This window comes from Anolis sagrei, chromosome 2 (assembly GCF_037176765.1).
Source record: "Anolis sagrei isolate rAnoSag1 chromosome 2, rAnoSag1.mat, whole genome shotgun sequence".
Lineage (NCBI taxonomy): Eukaryota > Metazoa > Chordata > Lepidosauria > Squamata > Dactyloidae > Anolis > Anolis sagrei.
This window is the reverse complement of record NC_090022.1, coordinates 195,391,393-195,413,628: the sequence shown is the minus strand read 5'-3', so window position 1 is coordinate 195,413,628 and position 22,236 is coordinate 195,391,393. Positions and strand designations below refer to the sequence as shown.

Genomic DNA, 22,236 nt, shown 5'->3' with positions numbered 1-22,236 from the left:
AAAATTCCAATACAGAGCAGTCACCTCTTGGCCCAATTTTGAACTGTTGTTATGTCTACTCTTACCTTGGCACGTTTCACGAGTAGGCTTTTCAAACACTTCTTCTTGGTCAAATCCTTTCTTGGATTCTTGCTCTTTGTATGAACGATAGAACACAGACCTTGTGGAGAAAAAAATAAAATACCATCAGATCCATATCCAACAGCATTCTTTCATTTCAGATGATGGGTATAGTTGGACATGATTTAACATGACCGGTAAAGTGGAGAAGCAGGAAAAAGAGAGTACAACAATGCACCTACATCAGCAAATAAATCCTTCCACAGAAGAATAAGATCTGGGACTGTAAAGTGACTGGTGATCCAATGAGAGTAACAGCCATATTCATGTGCCTGCGCCCAAGATTTTCCTCTCCCTGCTTCAAAGCTCTCCTCAGACTCTGCTGATTAATGCACTGGCCTAGCTGGCCTGCCTAGCAGCCTGCATTTGCACAGTGCTACCAAAATATGCCTACACCATCACCAACATCCAGGTCAGAAAAAGTCCAAGGAACATAGCAAAGATGAAAAAGATTTAGATGTGATGGCCTACAATAATAATAATAATAATAATAATAATAATAATAATAATACTTTATTTATCTACCGCTCTATCTACCCAACTCAGGGAAGTTTCCAAGTAAAAAACACTAAAACAGAGTAAACAACATAAGCATAAAATTATCAAAACAACACACATATCTATTAAAAGTAATCCCTGTTCTTCGTGCCTATTGTTAGGGCCAAGATTTCAAAAAATGGGCCAAGGCAATTTAGAAGGGCCGGGCTGAGCCTAGTACAAATCAGGATATGGGGGGCCAGGGAATTGGGTAAAGTACCCTAACTGGCCATGAGCAATAGTAATTATGGGCCTGTAGCTGCTCATTTCCATAGAGGGATAATAGGTGGAAGGTGCAAGGCCGGATTCTTACAATGTCTAGGGCTGGGCTAATACTAGTCATTCTCAAAGGTTGGTGAAACCACCTGGTCTTCAAGCTCTTATGAAAATAGAGGAGGGATAGAGCCTGTCTTAGTACCCTTGGAAGGGTGATCCAGAGATGGGGGGCCACCACCGAGAAGGCCCTCTCTCTCGTCCCCACCAACCATGCTTGTGACGGTGGTTGGAACAAAAGAAGAGCTTCCTCAGAGGATCTTAGAGTTCGCGCCAGTTCATAGAAAGAGATGCAATCGCAAAGATAGCTGGGGCCCGAACCATACCAGAATGACATTATCTTTGTGTAGAACTACAAAACATCATTCAAGCAAGCATATGAAGTTATTTTAGATACACTCTCATGGATTACATATGGAAACTCGATTTTAGTGCAGCCAGACCTGAAAAAGCCTCTGTCAACAGCAGAACGATTCATGATGACAGAATCTTCTTGATTATATCCAGTATATGAAGCTATGGCCACAATAGAGTTGATGCCTGTAAGAGATTCACAAATACCCATCAGTCTCACACTCTCTCACACACACTATCACTAATTCTATTGGGGGGGGGGGGGCATTTATCTATTTAGACCTTACTCAGTATAAAGTACATATAATAACAGAACCAGTGCAGTGTAGTGATTCAAGCGTTGGATACCTAGAGGACCTTGGAGAAGTCACACTCTCTCATCCTCAGAGAAAGGCAAAAGCACTCCCCCCCCCCCCCCAAACAAATTTTGCCAAGAAAATCCTGTGATAAGTTTGCCTTAGGGTCACTATGAGTCATAAAAAACCTGAAGGCACCCAACTACAAAATCTCATACTGAAGTACTGATTTCCACAATAAACAATGGTTGCAAGACTTTAAAAACTCATAAATGCATGCAGCACCCTCAGGTGGAGAAACTTGGTAGTGTGCTCATTAAATAGAATTTACGTATCTCTGTGAAGGACCTGGGAAGAAAACTGCTTGCAATTGAACATGTTTCCTTCCACCCCCAACACTGTCACTTAATGTTCTTCCATCTGCTGAACTTTCCAAACACTGGTTTTCTGGTCGTCACTCAGAGCAAATGACTGAGAAACCATGACTGTCGTCTTATATGATCCATCACAAACCTAATAATCCACCACATAGATAATAATCTTTCTTTCTTTTCCAACTAACTAGAAAACAGCTTGAACCAGTGGTTCTCAACCTGTGGGTCTCTGGTATTTGGCCTACTACTCCCAGAAATAACAGGCAGTTTACCAGTTGTTAGGATTTCTGGGAGTTGAAGGCCAAAACATCTGGGGACCTACAAGTTGAGAACCACTGCACTGTGAAAACCTGAGAAACATGTGATCAAGCTTATTAAGTTAATCTTAAATTAAAGCAACCATACTGATACTCTTGGCTTGCTACTCCAGTTAAGATCAGAAGTTCCATTAAAAAAATTAATTACAAAGGAATATTATAATAAAGCTTACAGCTCCTCAGCTCCAGGAGCATAAAACTTAAGAGTCAAAAACATGGTTCTCAAATAGGCTTCAGGTGATTATGTTTATGTTAAGTAGCAACTCACAAACCTACCTGCTGGCAACTCTCTGAATCTCAGATATTCCATAGAACGCGTAGTCACAAGGGGCTTCTGAGGATAATACAGCACATGGGCAAGTGTATCCATTCGAACATGAAAGTTGGTGATATAAACACCCATGGCCTGTTTGCCCATAGCAGATTGGTAGGTATTCCTAGGAGACTATAACAGTAAAAAAAATCGTAAGGTGGCAAAACTTCTTCATATCTATTAACATTTAAGCATACATAAAACATTACACACATTACATACAGCCCAGAAAACTCACAGCAACCAAATATACACTTTGCCACAGTTTACTTCTAAGTCTTACAAACCTGATTGTGATCTGGAAATGGGATAATGGAGGCACAGACTCCTAGGATCATGGACGGGTGAATCTCACAGTGTGTGTAAGTTGAACAGTATGCAATCCCTTTCTCCTGCAGGTCATCTGGAGTCATGGCCAACATAACAGTTTCCTCTTCTAGTGTGTCAATGTATTCCACTACACCACTGGCCACCAAGTCCTGCCAACTAAGCAATACACCTCAATTATTAGAGGGCTAACAATAATTTGATATTAGACATTATACTTTTGCAATTTGCAGTGCCTTGATGTTACTAAAGTCCCTATTTCTGCTCAAACATTAGGACTTCCCTTTTTCCTTGCCCCTGAAGCATCACTTTCTGTTCTGATCTCTCAATCAATGCACTCAGGGAAGGAAAAACAATTCAACTTTCCCACCATAGCCACTGATGGGAGCTGTCTTACTGGCGGAATCTATTAATACCATCCTTTTCTCGTATTTGATTAATGACTGCAAACCATTTCAGAGCTTCTAGAGCAGTGGTTCTCAACCTGTAGGTCCCCATATGTTTTGGCATTCAACTCCCAGAAATCGTAACAGTTGATAAACTGGTTAGGGTTTCTGGGAGTTGTAGGCCAAAACTTCTGGGGACCCACAGGTTGAGAACCACTGATGTAGAGTAACTTTAATAGAATGCAGCTCACAGCCAAGTACTTGGAATGTACACGGCTGATTATACAATCTTTTTAGTTTAGAGTAGTTTAGCTTTGGGGTGTCTAGAGGTGCCTTCCAATTACTAATAAATTGTTTTTCAACTTGTGACCATTTTGGTCTTGGCCTTTATCTCGCTCCAGCAAAAAAAGAAAGAGTCCTACTTCCAACATTGAAATGAAGGAGAGGGAAAAAAATGTTAGCCAACTGGTATATCTACTCTTAAATTTTCTAGTTGAATTTAGACAGAGTTAACTGAGAAGTAAAAAAAAAAAAAAAACTTGCCATAAATGGAGACAGTTCCCAATTGTCACTATTCTTTCAAGTTGAATTATTATATTAATGGAAAGACAGTTTGAAAGCTGGGGCAAATTTCACAAAAAAACTAAGATTGTGACCCGAGTCTCTGTCTTATTTGTGACCACTATTCCCTTCTAGATTCACAGATCACTAAGATGAATATTGGCTTCATCTCCTTCTATTTCTGGTAGTTTAAAAATATAGCTTTTTAGACAGGCATTCGACCTTGTGTAAATTATGGTCAGATTGAGAACTCGGCTATTGTTTTCACTCCAGGACTTTGGTTTATTAATTGAAGATAGCCAGTTTTATTCACAGATTCTACTGTGTTTTATGAAATTTACAATTTTATCAGATGGGGTTTTATGTGTGTTCATTTTTTTAGACTTATATTGTTGTTTAATAAGCTCATGTATCATAGTTTTATGTGTGGCACTTCAAAGTGCTTTTGTGAGCTGTCCTAAGTCCCTTCAGGTAGATAGTAGTGGGGTACAAATAAAATTATTATCATCTTCATCTACCAGTTTTGGAGCTCCAAACCAGCAATTTGCTGCAAATTCCTTGCTTCCCACATTGACACAAAGAGAGAACTTTTGACTCTAGACCACGCCCTCAAAGTGATGAATTTCATGTTTATACTTTAAGATAGGGAACACTCAATCTGTAAGTTTTTCGTAGGCAGTGAAGAACAGCCATATACATGTACCCTCTTCCTTGACAATGAGTATTTGCAGACTGAGGCATTAATCCAACCCTGCTGTTAGAGAACTATGACAAAGCAATGCAGACTCCTTCTGAAATCCAGCCAAAAAAATAGTGTATCCAGAAGTTCAAGAAAGGTTCATAGTTTGCACACAATGATATTGATGGCTGCAATATTAAATCTTTGCTGCCAGGAGCAAAGTCTGGTTCAGCATGGTGCCATTAGTCTGTTTTGTAACAGGATGATTATTCAAGCAGGAAACTCGGGTTAGTTGCCCCACAGTTGTCATTTTGGATAAGGATCAAATAGAACAGTTAAAACAGCCCAACAACACATGCAAAGTCAGCACACTGCCTTTATTGCAGTTCTCTTCTGTAACAGGGAGGAACTTCAAAACAGCAGCAAAAACTGATGTACAAAAGTCATACTGAGATTATGCTGCAGACTAACCTAAGAAGGTATTTCTTTTGCAAGATTACACATGAAGTGAAATGTTAAGGACAGTAAGTATGCCACACCTAAAATCAAACTAGAGAGCCAGCATGTTATAGTGGTTTGAGCACTGGAATATTACACACACAAAAATGGAACATGATTTTTGTTCCTGGATTACAATTGTAATTTCCTAATTGCTTCTATCATAAAAACATGGAAAAAGTTTATTAAACTGCAAAAACTTGGCTTTTGACAACCTACAGCACATTTTGCCAGTTTTTCAATGAATATCTAATCTGAGTTTCAAACAACTCAACATAGTTTGTGGCAACTACAAAAACAAAGTTTCTGGAATATAGCAACTACTTTTAATGTAAATACCACACAACTAAACAAGATTAACACTTTCAAGCCAGGAACAGAAACATTTTCAAATTTTGTTACACAGTGTTATCAGTGTTGCAGTCTACATGCATTCATGGAAATCCTTGGGCACATCACAATGATTCAGACTAAGAGGAAGGAAATGACAGATCCTTTGGAAAAAAAAGTTGTCGGAAAACCCTGATATGATTGCCATATGTCAAACTCTACTTGAACAACAGTAGCAAAAATTCACATTCCGGATGAGAGCCTTTCAAGTTTTCATACATATTAGGTGGCTGATATGGGATAATTTTTAAAATTCCTGCCTGTTTACTTGTAGTGCTGTAATGCACATATTCAGTAATGCAATTCGCCAAACCTTTTTCCAGTTATTACATCAGACTGCTTCCCTTGCTATGAAGAGACCATGAATGCTAATGGAAAATAAAAGAGACGAGTATACTTCCCTTCAAAAGCAAGCAAAATGCCATCGGGACCATCCTACCTGTAATTGTTATATTCACGTTCCTTCAATTGGTCAATATGCCTCTTCTTTAGAAGCAACTTTTGTTTTTCCACAATCAGAAGTGGGCGGCAAATCCTGCCAGCATCAGTATAAATGCGAATTTCTCGCTCCCGGATATCCCTGATCATGGACACCTATATAAGTAAAGCAAAAGGCATTTAACATACACGTTTTCATTTGTAAATGCATTCATTTCAAACAAACCAAAACCAATCTGATCAACAATGCCTGTATTAAGCAGTGTTTATACACTAATTAATTTTTTATGTAGTGCATTCCATCTTGTAGAACAACCCAATATATACCTCTGACACAATGATGTCCATCTGACGACGCAATTTTCTTAGAGTATTCATAAGCTGTTCTGGGTCTTTGTGGATTCCAACCCAACATCCATTTACAAAGATCTTTGTAGCACTAAAGACAAGAAAAAGCTATATGAGAAGGCTGCCCGTAAACTGAGCTACGTGGAGCTTCCCGAGATCCAGCTGCCTTTCATACTTACTCTGCAATGGCTGCTGGAGAGATTTCTTCCAGGTTTTCCATGCTCCATTCTTCTAAAAATTCCAGAATTGGGGATGGCTGTGATCCCACAGAAATATAGGCCATGAGAGCAAGATTCTTCACAAGCCCTACAGCATGACCCTAGGAAAAGACGCCATTTCTTGTAATTCAATCATCTCCATATCCATAAGATATAAATATTATGATAATCATTTAAAATCAGAGGGTTTTTAGAGCAAGACTTTCTCATCTGTACCTGTTGTGCCTCTGCAAGGATTCTCATTGTTTACTCCTGTTAAGCCCCTATTTAGTTAGAGGAGATTAATATTTTATGTATAGTTTGTGGGGTTAGTCTAGATAACCTCTTCCTCCTTGTGTTTGAAACTTCCCTCGCCCTTTTACTTTAAGACCCATCTCTGGGGCGGAGACTCAGCCCAGACCCTTCTGGCTCCTTGAAGAGTCAGGCAATGTGGTATTGGAAGGTGAAGAGTAAGGAAGGTGGAAGAACTACAAAACAGAACATCCTGTTGAGACTACGCAAATCAGTCACTTCAAAACTATATATCATTACATTAAAGCTATATAAAAGTAAAGACACAAAGTAAAGCCACATCGGAGATATAACAGACTGAGATCCAACTGAAGTCACATTAAAGTATCATCCAGTCAGAACTGTAGTTGTGTTTCAAGGACTTTAACTTCCCTCACAAAGACTGGTAGTAGAACTCTTTGAGGACAGGAAGTTTGAGATCTGTTATTTAACAAATTGTTGTTTTTACTCCAAATACGTAGCATACAATCCGTTCACTGCATCAAAGACACCTTCCAAATAAAGAGCTAGTGCGGGGGCAGAACAGTACCTTATTTATCAAATTCAATTTACGTTTTAAAAAAAAGTATCAACTAACCATAGTGAAAAAAATGGCAGTATATGGAAGTTCCACAATACGCAATGGATATCTTGAGCAATGAGCAACCTATTTGACCCCAAGGAGATGGGAAATTGATACTTCTGTTCAATGTTTTGTCTTATATCTGATATAACAGGCTGCTTTTTTATTTAATTTTAGTTGTCAAGGCATAATTTGTTTTTTTATGTTGGGTTGTCAAATTTTGTTACTATGGATGTATTGCTGTTATGTTCAGGGATTAAATGTTTGCCTTTTATGTTTGGAATGTGCCCTGAGTCCTTCTGAGCAGAAAGGGAGGAATATAAGATTTTTTTATTTTACTGACATAAAAACACAGTATGTCAAGGCAAACGAGATATATATGCTTGATTTCGTATCACAAAATCACAAGTTGAACACTTCCCAAGCGTCTAGGACTCTGTGATGTAAAGTTTTTATTATTATTATTTGTAAGTTTGAAGTTATGTATTCTGCTCAGAAAGCAAGCGCCTTGCCTATTGGACCTCACTGTCACCCCGCTTAAGGGAGATTTATCCTAAAACTTGCTCAGCATTCTATTTAGAAATGTAAGAGAAGACGAATATGGCAGGCAAGGTTTTAATATTTTTCTGTTACTGATGAATACATTGAAGAACCTCAATTTCAAAAAAACTGAGGGTTTGATCTAAAAAAAAATCAAGATTTTTTTTAGATAATCAAGTTTCATTACAAAGCCTAAAAATAAAACTGCCACTGCAAAGAAAAATATACGGATGGGTACACAGAATCATATACACACATTTTACACTTATTTTGATCTAATCTGTTCATTACCTCTGGAGTTTCAGCAGGACAGATCATTCCCCACAATGTGTTGTGCAATTGCCTGGGCTTTGCTAATTTACCATCTCTGCCAATAGGGGAATTCAAACGACGCAAGTGGGAAAGCGTAGATGCAAAGGTGAGTCGGTTCAAGACCTTCAAAAGAAATGCAACCAAGAAAAAGTTTAGGTGTAAACATAAGACACATAATCTAGATCTTGACAAAGTAAAAAAAAACTGTCTTCATTCAACCAACACTGCCCAAGTCTCAAGTCCTCAATGAGGAACAGTTAGTTAGCTTTGAATAGGCTGAGGGTTTCCCTTTCCCCATGTCTCCTGTGTGACAGTTGGAATGTATTAATTTCTTTTCTCCCCTCTGTTTCTGCTCTCATTCTGATTGGTTGTGTAAAATGGATACTTTTCCACTAGAAGCCTTTACTTCTGACTAGCATTTTTAACATCTTTGAATGTGCTGTGTGTTTTGATATCTCTCTCTTGCTCTGCGTGTCAGGAGAGAGGTAGTGCTTGAGTGTTTTTCCCCTCTCTTGAAACCTTAGAAGAGATGGGTTATAGAGTAGCTCAGACCCAGTCCTACAACTGTTAAGAAATGTAGCTAGTTCATATTATTGTAAATAAACCTTTTGTGATTTTTTTTAAAGATTGGACCCTGCACCTTTGCCTGCCCAAGCTCTAAATTCATTACAGCCACAACCAACGGCACTTCACGCTCTGCTTGCTGTGAACTGATTGCTCAACTTTTAATATACTGTTTGTATGTTGGATGCTCTGCTATATTTTTGGGTAATTTTCCCTAACAATTGTGCAGTGATTGCATATTAATTTGAAGCATTTATCATATAAAACATAAAACTACAGTATAGATGATGAATAGAAATCACTTCAGAGGCAGTGAATGAGCAAAAGCCATCTGATAGCAAATATGGACTCAGCTGCATATTTGGATAGGTGTTCCATTTCAAACGGATAGTGAAGAATAAGAAGAATGGTGATGCTACCAACGGGAAAAGGAATCTAAGAGCAGAAATGCTAAGATCATTAGAAGAGAAGTTCAAGTAAACAGAACAAAGTAAAAGATGGATGGAGAAGGGAAAGAGGTGACTGAGGCAGCAATTCACGCAGAGGAAGGACTTACAAGACTTTTGAGAACAGAATGGGTTATTTATCTTGCAGAAAGGCAAGCAGAATCTGGTAGGCATATAAAATACATTTTCACGCAATGATTTCAGCCAACAAACCTAATGGTTGTGTGTCACTTAACAAAATTCCAGTGAAACAACAGAAACATTATCTTTTCAAATAAAAATAGACTGGAAGAAAGCTTACTTGAGATACTCCAGCTCTGGCCTGATGAGCTTTCTTCTGGTCTCCCCAGTTCCCTGTAGCCAAGGAGTATTTCAGCCCATCTGATATAATCCTGGTTTTAATTGCTAGCTCCAAGTTAAAATCTTTCCCTCTGTCAATAAACTTCTGTGCATATATTCTAACTTCTTTCAGCAAGTTCTTAAACATTCTGTTTAAGAAATCAGAAAAATGCATTACTAACATGCATTACACATGAATGCAACAATAAGCACCCATTGACATTCCTTAGAAATGAGAAGCATAAAGCCTGACACTGGACTTAATATTAAGTCAGTTAGTTAAATCCTGCATTTCCCATATAGTACCCAAGGCATCTTACACTACACATAAACGGGCCGGGCTGATAGCACAACTGGTTAATCAGGTACAATAAATCACTGCCAACCGAAAGGTGGCAAGTCAAGGTTGAGCACCTGACTGTTAATAGCTGTTTAAAAAATAGCTGTTAAAAAATTGCCCACCTCACTGTCGACCTAAGCAGTTCAAAAACAGATGTGAGTAGAGAAATTAGGGACCGCTTAAAGCGGGGAGGCTAATTTATGACACCATAAAAATGCCAGAGAGAAAGGATGAAATACTACGATCAAAAAGGCTTGGCATCATAGTGGACGAAGCGACAGCTCCCCCTGTGGCTGAATCAAGCAACCTCCAGGATCCAGTGGAAGAACTGCTGAATGGCCTCTATCTGTCTGTATGTCTTGTATGTCAAAAAAACAGCACTGAACATTTGCCCTGAGTCCCCTTCGGGGTGAGAAGGGAGAAATATAAATACTGTAAATAAATAAATAAAAACAATATAGTTAAGGTAAAGCTTTCCCCTTGACATGAAGTCTAGTCATGTTCAACTCTGGGGAGTAGTGCTCATCTCTATTTCTAAGCTGAAAAGCCAGTGTTGTCCACAGATGCCTCCTAGGTCATGTGGACAGAATGACTGAATGGAGCGCCGTTACCGTCCCGCAGAAATGGTACCTATTGATCTACTACATTTGCATGTTTTCAAACTGCTAGTATTTTGCACAATCCACTTAAAAACATTAAAACAGATAAAGCACATCAAAACTTCTTATGCCATAAGCATCAGCACAACACAGTTATTGCGAGTAACATGATCACCATGACTAATAGTTATTGCAAAATTATTGTTCATTAATTTGTCTAATTCTTTTTAAAATATAAGTGGCCATTACATGCTGGGGGAAAACATCGCCTTGCTTTAGATAATGTGTGAGAATAATAATTTTATTTAATTTGCCCTGAACTTAATTTGTCCTGAACTACTGGAGTAGATGACTCCAGTTTTAGTATTATTGTATCTTGTGTCTAATATTGCAGTTATCAATTTTATTTACACTCTCTGTCTCTCACCCAGAACGGAGACTCAGAGGACAGTGGGAAAATACTTTCTGTCATTTGAATTCTATATACCAGGGATCAATGCCAAATTTTACTCTCCCTCTCTACAATTGTAGGCTGAATCATATTTTTGGATGAAAATGCAATCTAGATACAACTGGAAACCATTTCCAACTTTCTTGGGCTTCCCATGCAGTGTTTATGGTTTGGGAGAATTGGCAAGATGTCATATTTGGGGCAAATCTGGAACAATTTCCACTCGATATTGTAAAAATAAACTGGTTGGATAAGAGCCGCAATAAAGACCTTTTGGGTCACACGTGGTCCATGGGAAACACTTTCACTATGCATAGTTTTATGGCAGCCGAACTACAAATGAATGTGATTAAAAGCTGCTTAATGAGGCCTTGGCCAAAGTCGCAGATTGCTCTGAATTCTGAATTCAGTCCATCTGAAAGGGAGCTGTCCAATGAAAGGTTTAGGAAATATACCTTCCTCTCAACCTTTTCCGTATCCCAGGATCCAAGCCAGTACTGGCCAAGATTAGGAAACAACAACACTTCCTACACTCACCCTCTGAACAAGAAAGCAAGCAATGGCCCTGCAAGATCCAGCCGTTTGTTGCCGTAGTGATCTCTGTCATCCAGCTCCCTTCTCCCCAAGGCTGCCAGCAATAACCTATGAACCATGTACCTGAAAGAGAGAAAGATTAAAGCTTTAAGGTAGTCGAGAGAAGTCTTTTATAAATTTCCGCCACTCCAAAGATGTAGAAAAAAGTGGGAAGACATCTTGCATGTCTGGAATAAAGCATTCAGTTGCTTTGGCTATCAAATTAGCTTTGGCTGCATACCCTTCTAAAACATAAGCAATGAAACTGTAAATATATTTTGTTTTACATTACATCATTTAGAGCAGTATTTCTTTTTTTAAAAAAAATCAAGCAATGCATTCTATGGATAAATTGTGTGGCTTGTGTTATGCTTGTAAAAGAAACAGTTTCCATGTGTGGCAATATTGCTTATTTTGACATACCCAAGAAAATAAGCCTTTTTGGTTTCACAAAAGTCACTGACACCAACATGTGGAAGCATCTCTTTCTGCAAAACTTCTTTTGCATACTTGATCCTTTTCTCTTTGGTGACACCAGGCTTTGCACCTCTTGAACCAATGAAATTCAGGGCAACATTCTGTTCCTGGATGACGAATGCCTCATCTAAAGAAGGTTTAACCTGACACACATGGAAAGAAAAAGTGGTGTTATCAACCTGAGAAGCTTCCTGAAATCTTTAGCAGTTAAGTACAACAAATGTATGTTCATAAAAGTGGTCCATAAAATTTAAATTATATACAATCAACTTTGTACTTTAGCTTTCATAAGATTAGAGAATTATATTTCTGAAACACACACTACTCTGTGTCAAAAATCGGTAGATAAGATTGAGATGTTTTAACTTTTTGGTTTTAATGTATATGTTTTGTTGTATTCTTTGTATATGCGGCATCGAATTGTGCCTTTTTTGTGAACCACTCCGAGTCCCCTTTGGGGTAAAAAGGGTGAGATATTAATACAGTAAACAAATAGTAATAAATAGATAAAATCAATAAACATTACCATTTCCATCATCTCAGGATCTTCAAAGTCATAAATTATATGCTCCAAGATGTCTCTGTCAGAGACAAACCCTAAGGCACGAAAGACAATAATGATGGGGACTTCCTGTTTGATGTATGGCAACGTTGCTACAATGCGCTGTCCTATGGCACTCTTCTTTGCACCCTAAGGATAACAACAGACACATGGTCAGCACATTTGCATTCAAACCCCATAAATTAATGTATTAATATCAAATATATTGTTAAGTCAAGCAAATATGAAACCCCATACACTATAACATGTTATCTTCCCCACTTTGACATACATCAGGACAAGTAATTACATGTTACTAAATTACACTGCATCGATATCTCTTCCAATTAATCATTCAGAACAATGAGAAAATGGCAAGTATGAAACCAAAGAAACAGTGGACTAGTTGAGCAACTTTCTTTAACATCACCTCCTTGCACTGTGTAAAAATTTTCTTTTGAAATTAAGAAACTTTAAAAAGTACATTTTAAAAATAACACCATAGAATTAAGCAGGCTAAATCTCACAGAATGTGCAAAAAATTTTTTACAAAGCCTTTTTTCAGAAGTTTGGTTCCACATATAAAGCATTCTGTAAACAATTATCAATGCATGTGATGAAATTCAGCATATCTTTGATAAGTGGCCTGATAATGCCCACCATGTTTTATTTGGGAATCTCATCAGTTAAAATACTATTCAATCAAAATACTTAAACCCAAATGAACACCTGAGCAATGTCCCCTAACTTTGATGCAGTTTGAACTTCCCTATCTTTTTCTGTTATAACTCTAGGCCAATGGTTCTCAACCTGTGGTTCCTCAGATGTTTGGGCCTTCAACTCCGAGAAATCCTAACAGCTGGTAAACTGGCTGGGATTTCTGGGAGTTGTTGGCCAAAGCACCTGTGGACCCACAGATTGAGAACCACTGCTCTAGGCCCTTCTAGGCTGAATCAGAATGCGGGGCTGATTCAGTATCGCAGATCCTGAATTGGACCCACATGGAGTCTTGACAGGGACTCCCTCAACTTCCTCAGAAGTAGGGGAGAGTCCATCTTGCTCGGTTGTACAAAACATGGTTTGGCACCATTGGGCATCCACACTATGAGTGTACACCTCCCTTCTCCCCGCTCCCTGTACCATTGCTATCCTGCAGCCTGGGGATACAGGACGGCAGGCCCTTGTCATTCCACCCCCAGCCTCGTCTTGCCATCAATGCTCCAACTCACATCAACCAGAGTGCAGCTGCTCTAAGGGAGCTGGAGGAAAGGAAAGTACCCCCTTCTTTCCATCATTCTTGGCACAACAGCACTCTGCCTGATGTCAACCAGAATACCAGAAAGCAGGCAGATGGTATGTTGTGGCTGGGGACATTGCAAAGAGGGCGGGGGGGGGGGGGGGGGGAGACACACGAGACGACAATAAATTGCCATCTGATGTTCCCAGGCTGCAGGACATCACTGAAGACAATTGTGTCCAGGTCCGCTTAAGAACCACCCAACTGTCTTCACTGCCCTTAAGTTGGTGGAAAAACCTAAATCCTGGGGCTTAGCCTAACTTACAATAAGCTCCATATTAAGCCAGCCTTGCTCTGGGGAGACCTGCATCGGCCACATGGTGGTATTTAGCTGCCACAGAGCTGATCTAGCTAGACAGTGGTCAGTGTAGATCAGGCATGGGCAAAATTAGGCTCTTTGGGTGTTTTGGACTTCAACCCCAGAAATCCTAGCCAGCTTACCAGCTGTTAGGAATTGTGGGAGTTGAAGCCCAAAACTCCTGGAGAGCCAAAGACTGGTATAGACATTAGTCAAACTCACAATTTGAAGGCTAGAAGCTCCTAGATTAGAAGCCTCTAGCCTAATCTAGATCATTCTGCAGGGTAATCAAAATAACTCTTTGCCTATTGTCCTTCTGCAAGCAAACAAACACTTTTGCACCAAAGAAGACCATGTCTAAATAGATGCCTGAACTCTTTAGTGTACTAACATATTTTAAAGTGTTTTATCAACTATTTAAAAGTATAATTTACATTTATAATTTATACTTATTAGAAATTTTAGTGTCATGCATCCGAACTTAAGTGAAAAGGCAGGATACAAGTAAAATAAAAACAAACAAACTTGAAGTCTTAAGAATGCAGCATAACTTAAGGCAAGGGTGGGAAACATGATAATCCGCATATTGTTTATGTTTTACAAAGTCGTTCTCACCCCCCCCCCACCCCCCAAGAATGAAGAAATCTGCCAAATTATTTTTCAGTAGCTCAACTCAAGCCAATTTTAAAGCTTGTACAACATGGAAAGGAATGAGTATTTTAAAATATTTCAATTTAGGATCATTGTAACCGACACTCCTTTACCGACTCAAGCAGTTTCATAAAAATACAAACATTTAAAATCACACACCTGAAGTTTAGAATATTTGCTAATCTTTTTCATGGGTTATCTGTTTAGAACTGAACACCCTCCTTATCCCACATGCATTTCCATTAACAGATGTTTTATTTAAAATTCTTACCTGCCCACCTCGAGCCAACATGCTAACCCATATCGTACTTGTGGGTCGAGAAGAATTCTCCAGGCAGGAACGGCATTCTCCTGTATACGCATATTTAGAATCCTTCTTTGCAAACACATATACTGTGTTGGTAGCCATTTTCTCCTGAGCAATCAGAACCTGTTCAGAGAATGCAAACAAAGCTAAAGTAACTATTGTCAAGTTAATGGTCATAACGTTAGACACTTTTAGGATCTTGGCTCCGGAAGCAGGGATGAAAATCAGGCAGCTCACCCAAAGCTGCTAGACTGTGACTGCCAGCATACCTCACCCTGACTATGTTGCCTAAGATTGCTGGAAATTGCAGTTCAACAACAGCAACAACAACAACAGGGCATTTGCCATCCCATTCCAATATATAGTGGAGATGCTATCATCTGAACCAGAAACTAGAATAAAGAGTTTTGAACAGAATATAGGGAATATCTTGGCTCAGGGGTTTTTTTTAATGTTACAATCCAAACGCCCTTTCAGGAAACATAGAGATCACTTAGTGTCTTAAACAAAATCACTGTCTTTCAGCTTAAACTCCTTCCTTTGTTTGTTCTAAGTAGGAAATGTAATTGAAAGACCCAACTCATGTTCTCTTAATATGCTCAGCATTCTAGGGCACTGAGTGGTGATAACTACTTTATATACTTGAGTATAAGCCAACCCGAATATAAGCCAAGGCATCTCATTTTACCACAAAAAACTAAGAAAATGTATTGACTCGAGTATAAGCCAAGGGTGGGAAACACAGCAGCTACTGGTAAATTTCAAAATAAAAATAGATACCAATAAAATTACATTAATTGGGGCATCCGTAGGTTAAATGTTTTTGAATATTTACATAAAACTATAATTTAAGATAAGACTGTCCAACTCTGATTAAACCATTATTCTAACCTTCTTCAATGTAAATGTGCTTATGTATCCTTCCTATAATAATAGAGTAAAATAATATAAATGTAATGAAAATAATAATAATAGAGTAAAATACTATAAATGTAATAATATTAATGACTTTTTCAGCCTAAAAAGGAGCTGGAAAACTTGGCTTATACTCAAGTATATATGGTAAGTGGAACAGTGGGACTTCATTCTTATATTTAAGAAGATGACACAGCCTTAAAAGTAAACACATGACTGCTAAGCTGACTGAAGCCACCATGTGGCAAAATATTCAACATTCTATATAGACTATTTCTTTTTCAGAATTCCTACTCCTTACCTTTTCTGATCCATTAATAATAAAATAGCCACCAGGATCAAGAGGGCACTCATTCAGTTGACAAAGATCACGGTCAGTCAAGCCATTTAGCAGGCAATATGTGGATCGCAGCATGATAGGGATCTTTCCTATAAATGTTTTTTGATGTTGCGTCTGTAACTGATCCTCTCCTTCTTTAACAACTGTCTTAGTTATGTCCACATACAATGGAGCAGAGTACCTTTGAAAGAGAAGTTGAATAGACTTGTAATGATATAAGTGATTTCCCAAGTAATTTAAATAATACCAATTCAAGCTTACATCTTTTGTACTACTATACTGTACTTCTGACAACAATAACAAGTGAGGCATCACCCAATAATAATAATAATAATAATAATTTATTTGTATACCATCTTCTCTCCCCAAAGGGACTCAGGATGGTTTCCAACATGTAAGGCAAACATTCAGTGCCGGAAAGAAACCATACACACAATTACATCAAGAGAAACACCTTTGACACTATAACACAATCTAATTAAACTTAACAGACAAAATAACAACTGAAAGCATCGTAAAATACCAAAAAAAAAATCTGCTAAAGCACACCAAAGATAAAAAAATATTTTAAACCCATTTCATTACAGTTCCATCAGTAGAGGTTCAACAAAACCAATGGCCAGGGTTACAAATAGACATGGCAAATTATAAAAGGGTTGGGCATGGGATAGTGGAAACAGGAATATACTGTATACCATCACTAGTTATAAAAGCTGTAGTTTCTTACGTGAGGTTTCTCAGTCTCGCTTCATTTGGCATCATAGGTGAAGGGGCACCATCTCTTTCCCAATGTGTAGGCTTGGATAGATAAATTTGCTCAAATTTCAAAAGATAGCGAGGCTGAAAATGTCCCAAACACATGGATTTGATTAGACATTTTACAGAACATGACAAGTAGCAGCTTATAAAATATGTTTCATTCTAGTTCTATATTATTAGTTAGATTAAGTGTTCTGAAAATATAGGAATGTATAAATGACAAGCTGGGTGGGAGCAAGTGTAGGTGTAGGTAGGAGTGCCAAGGAGGGCAGCATAGGGTATTTTCAGCCAGGCTGTACTCCTCCTGGCACATCTGCATCAGCAGAGCATGCTGATGATTCACTAGGATCAAGCAGAATTGGCGCATGGCCCCTCCAACACTATGCAGTTTAGGCCTGATTTGGTACTGTTCCCCTGTCTCCACTTCACCATCTTCTTCATCAGCCTAATGACAGAAAGTACATAGTTCAAAATAGCAACTTTGTTTTTTTTTAAAAAAACTGGTCTTCATATGAAAAATATGTAGTTCATCATGTTCAGACAATTTTGAATGAAATCAGAGACACCAGAGAGATGGATAGGCACATTTCTGATAAGTGTATGGGGAAAATGCTTATGCTTCATGGAACATAAGTTGTAAAATGATTAGTTTCTTAAGGATTGTCTTATTGTTTCACATGTCATTTTTCATTGCTGGTATCTAGACTAAGTTAATAGCTTTGATGAGAGGCAACAAATGGGAGTTTGGTGTACAGATCCTTCAAAACAGGACTGTACTTTCCTTGAAGAAGCAGATGCAAATATTTTGGGAAGCATTTGGATCTAGTCTTGCCACTAGTAACAAAAGGGAAGCAAACTCTACTTTAGTTGGCCAGGCTGATTTTATGAGAAACATGCCTAAAAGGTGGCCTGCAGAATTTGTCTCCTAATGGGTACAACAATGTAGGATTTCTAAGAGCTCTGAACTTGTTACCTATTAGCTACAGTGCACTGGTATTAAATGCTCCAAATGGCTTGGAACGAAAATACCCAAAGAAACACTGCTTCTTCTACCAGCCCATCTCTTGAAAAAAAAAATAGCCTTTTCTGCAGGGCATCCCATTTATGAAATACCTTTCCTAAACTGCTTTAAACAAAATACCAACATTTTGGATTTGTTTCATCATCATATCAAAACTTACTGGCTCTTCTACTTCGCCTGTAGCATGTTGAGCTTCTGCTTGCAGATCAATGGGTGGGGCATCTTCGACAATTCTCTGCACAGACATCTGAATGAACTCATCAAATGAATCAAGCTGCTGACGGACCAGGCCCTTTTCATCAAAGTAAGAGCTTTGCAAAACAAGTTAAAATCAATGAGAATTACTACTGCAGAATAACAGCGCATTCCAAAATAGCTTCTTCAAATATCCTCCCTAGACCTCCTTGATTAATATAAAAATGTTAGTGAACTACACAAGAGTTCCAAAGCAGAAATACATCGTTTCATTTTTTGATTCATGTGAATATTGTAACATCCCTAACTTCAGAAGAATAATTTCCTCCAGTATTAGACTTGAAACATACTAGTATGTTCAAGTTGCATGATGTATTGTTTTCTGTGGAAGACATTATGGGTAGGTTCTTCAATTCAATGGAATTCAACAAAGTTTAAAAAGGGTTTATTTTAGAGTGAATCTGAATTCTTTCATATTCTTTATATGAACACTTACCTGATGACAATCCAGCATGCTTCTTGCCACAAATCTGGGGTGATTTCATCATCATCTTCATCATATTGCATATCTGCCAAGAAAAGGCAAAGTCCAACACTTCCATAGTCGTTTTTTTAAAACCTTTCGATGCAAATATTTTCACAAAATACATGGGGATAATATATTTCACTTTTATTTCTAAAATTGCAAACATTATTTCCTTTGATCTCAGCAGAGGCCTTCACGGGAAGAACTGTTTTAAAGCTAAAGACAATGCAGTCGCTGTTGCCTGTTTTTGGTCTAAAGCAGTGGTTCTCAACCTGTGGGTCCCCAGATGTTTTGGCCTTCAATTCCCAGAAATCCTAACAGCTAGTAAACTGGCTGGGATTTCTGGGAGTCTAAAACTATTTAGCTGCTTATGATCCCTTTATTTTATCAGTTTAAACTTGTTTACTTATGCAATGCTTCTGAAACTAAATAAAGCAGAGGCCTTGCCCAGGTCTACTATTCAAGAATCTTACAAAGAATAGAGATTCGATTCCCTCTGTGCAAACTACTAAAACATGATCTGAATTCATATTTATATCAAGGCATTTCATATATCTAATTATAATACTTTTCCAAGAATTAAGAATACAGCACTAGGCATTTTTATGAGTATATCACAGTAAAGTAAGGAAAGTTGGTTACAACTGAAAATGCTCATAATTGCTCTATAAGACATCACTGTCTAAAGCAGATCAACAACTTGCAAGAAAATCAAACTCCCTACTTCAGCTGTACTGTGTACTGGTTGAAAAGGTGGCCACAACTCCATGCAGTGCAGGGTACTCATAGTTTACACTGGATTATCATGTTAATATAAATGTTAAAGGTTCCATCCCCAGTCCTTATTCTGCAGGACTGGGTTCAGCACCTTGGACACTTCCTAGAAAGTTTAAATTGAAACTGGGAGTGATTTGCTGCCCAACTGATATGGTGAGAGCAAGCTGTTCCCACTATGGAAAGATGAAACATTTGTTAGAGGAGAGATGTTGCTCAATTGCTCTGCTTATCCAGGCTGAGTCTCATGTGTGGAATACCCTGTCTAAGAGGTGTCCTTGAATTGTGTACAGAGCAGCTGGTGAATTCCTTAAACTTGTCCTTCCCATGACACCAGGCAGTTTAGAAGCACTTGGCCCTTTGACAAGTCTGGTTGACCATTTTATTAAATTGTAAAGCATCAAGCAAACACCTTTTCACCACTTCCAGTGAATGAGCCCTTCCTCAAAGGTCACTGTTGCCACTGAGTGGAGATCCGAATTGTAAATGTACTGTAACCAGAAAAGGCTTTCAGGGTGCTTCCTCCATTGCTTTTAATTTACTTTATTACATGCCATGCTGTGAACTTTACTTGGTACTGTTCCATTATCTGGGTGGAGGCCACTAGGGACTGCTAGAGAAAGATACTTCATTTTATTGGGGTGGAAGGTGGGTTGAAGGAGCAAAACCATTTTCCCCTGTTTTCCTGTTATTCTCCCCACTCATGTCTCTGTCATGGAAACAACCCTTGTCTATGATAAGGGAAGTGGGGAGGGGGAATAACCAGTGAAAATGGGGGAAGTGGTTTTCCTCCTTCAACTCCCCCCCCCACTAAAATGAAGTATCCTCCCTTCCCAATCCTCCCTCCACCTGGATAAAGAAACATAATTACTTTAAGCGATTAATTAAAACCATAAATTATGGTGCGAATCTTGCCTTGCTTCAGTAATTAGAAACTTCAACTTGGCCAGGCTATGCCACCATTAACACGTAGCTGATATAATCCTTAAAGGTGTTCAGAGTTTTCCAAGGTTTTAAATAATAATAAAAAGAAAAAAACTTTATTTGTATCCTGCCCCATCTTCCTAGAAGGACTCAGGGTGGCTTACAAGGTAGTGACAATGCAAACAAAAACATCAAATATATAGCAATAACCCAAATAACCTAAATCAATAAAGTAAACACCAATGAAAAATAAATATGCTTGAAAAATGTTTTGCAAGCATTGTATTGCAGACCTTTCTTCTGTTGCAGATTGGGGGTGGGGGGAGGGAAGGAATGAGTAATTTGGCTAAGGCCACTCAGAATATCTATAGCCCCTTCCACACAGGCTGTATAAAATCCACATTGAACTGTATTATATGGCAGTGCAAACTCAGATAATCCAGTTCAAAGCAGATATTGTGTATTATCTGCTTTGATATTCTGGGTTATAAAGCTGTCTGGAAGAGCCCTATATCTATTTATCTATCTATTTATCAGTATATATGTACGTTGGTTGCTTGGCACCACAAATAATTGAGGGGTTTGAGCCTTTTGGGACTAAAGCTGAGAGAAAGAAAATGATCAAAATGGATTGGCCATTGGTGAGTTGAAGTGACCTCTGTGATGTGACTGGGAAAGAAAAGGAATGATGCTGCTACTAGGACCCCTTCCACACAGCTGTATAAAATCCACACTGGGCTGTATTATATGGCAGTGTGGACTCAGATAATCCAGTTCAAAGCAAATATGGTCATCTGCCTTGAGATTCTGGGTTATATGGCTGTGTGGAAGGGCCTAGGTGACATGTGTATGAGGGGAACGGCGGGAGGAAGGAAACAGATAAAGAAGAAAAAGAAAGGAAAGAAGACAATGGAATGTGGGGGGAAATATATGGGGGGAGAAAGAAGGGAAGTGAAAAGAAAGAAGGACAAAGGAAGGAAAGGATAAAAGAAGAGAAAGGTAAGACTGAGAGAGAGAGAAGTGGAGGAGTGGAGGAAAGGAAAGGATTAAAGGAAAAGAAGGAAGAGAAAGGAAAGAGAGAATGAAAGAGAAGTGGGGGAAGTGAAAGAGGAAAAGGATCGGAAAAAGGAAAGAAAGGTAGAAAAGAGAGAGGGACAAGGTGTATGAGAGAAATGGAGGAAGGAGTCACAATTAGGATGTTTGGCCTCTTGGACCTTACGTGCGTCATCTCACCCTAAGGAAACAATTCCTGCCTTCTTTTAGAGGGCAGGAGTTCTGTGGCCATTGCTGAGCTGCTACCAGGGACACCTTCCAGGGGTATCGCTACCCTTCAGCCGCCCCAACGAGGAAGACGTAGCGCCTCAGGAGAGCCTCCCCTGCCTTCCCCTCGCCCTCCGGCTTCCCTCTGCAGGGCCTCACCTTCGTCCGCGTCGTACATCTTGGCGGCGGCAAGTCAAACTCTCAGGAGCAGAAAACACAGGCGGAGAACGTCGCTCGAGCGAAAGCACCAGCTTATGGTCGCATTTCCCAGGCACTTCCGTCCCGCTTACAAACGTCACTTCCGTTCACTCCAGAGAGAGCCTTGGAGGCCCTTCGCGCACGCGCTTTCTTTGAACGAGCTTGAGCCTTGGCGCCTGCGCAATTCGATTGTGCGCACGACAGGGTGATGCCAAAGAAAGCTATAGACTAGACAAGCTTGTCCATGCCTGCTATAGACAATAATGGAGTCTATCCAGTGTTTTCCACATCTTAGTCTTCCAGATGT

General features: G+C 38.9%; 1 protein-coding gene across 1 annotated transcript in view; it reads right to left on the bottom strand.

Moving 5' to 3' along the window:
* The window catches only part of POLR2B (RNA polymerase II subunit B), a 29,741-nt gene extending 7,706 nt beyond the window's left edge, over positions 1-22,035 (bottom strand). Inside the window, exons 1-18 of the mRNA XM_060762687.2 lie at positions 21,891-22,035; positions 18,744-18,816; positions 18,213-18,363; positions 17,000-17,112; positions 16,234-16,453; positions 14,982-15,140; positions 12,450-12,614; positions 11,870-12,066; positions 11,411-11,530; positions 9,446-9,632; positions 8,114-8,257; positions 6,391-6,530; positions 6,191-6,302; positions 5,865-6,019; positions 2,872-3,070; positions 2,548-2,716; positions 1,374-1,470; positions 66-160 (exon numbers count right to left, since the gene is read on the bottom strand). Coding sequence (XP_060618670.1) covers positions 66-160; positions 1,374-1,470; positions 2,548-2,716; positions 2,872-3,070; positions 5,865-6,019; positions 6,191-6,302; positions 6,391-6,530; positions 8,114-8,257; positions 9,446-9,632; positions 11,411-11,530; positions 11,870-12,066; positions 12,450-12,614; positions 14,982-15,140; positions 16,234-16,453; positions 17,000-17,112; positions 18,213-18,363; positions 18,744-18,816; positions 21,891-21,909 — 2,515 coding nt within the window. The 5' untranslated portion in view covers positions 21,910-22,035. The remainder of the gene's footprint in view (positions 1-65; positions 161-1,373; positions 1,471-2,547; positions 2,717-2,871; positions 3,071-5,864; positions 6,020-6,190; positions 6,303-6,390; positions 6,531-8,113; positions 8,258-9,445; positions 9,633-11,410; positions 11,531-11,869; positions 12,067-12,449; positions 12,615-14,981; positions 15,141-16,233; positions 16,454-16,999; positions 17,113-18,212; positions 18,364-18,743; positions 18,817-21,890) is intronic.
* Between the last annotated feature and the right edge of the window lie 201 nt (positions 22,036-22,236).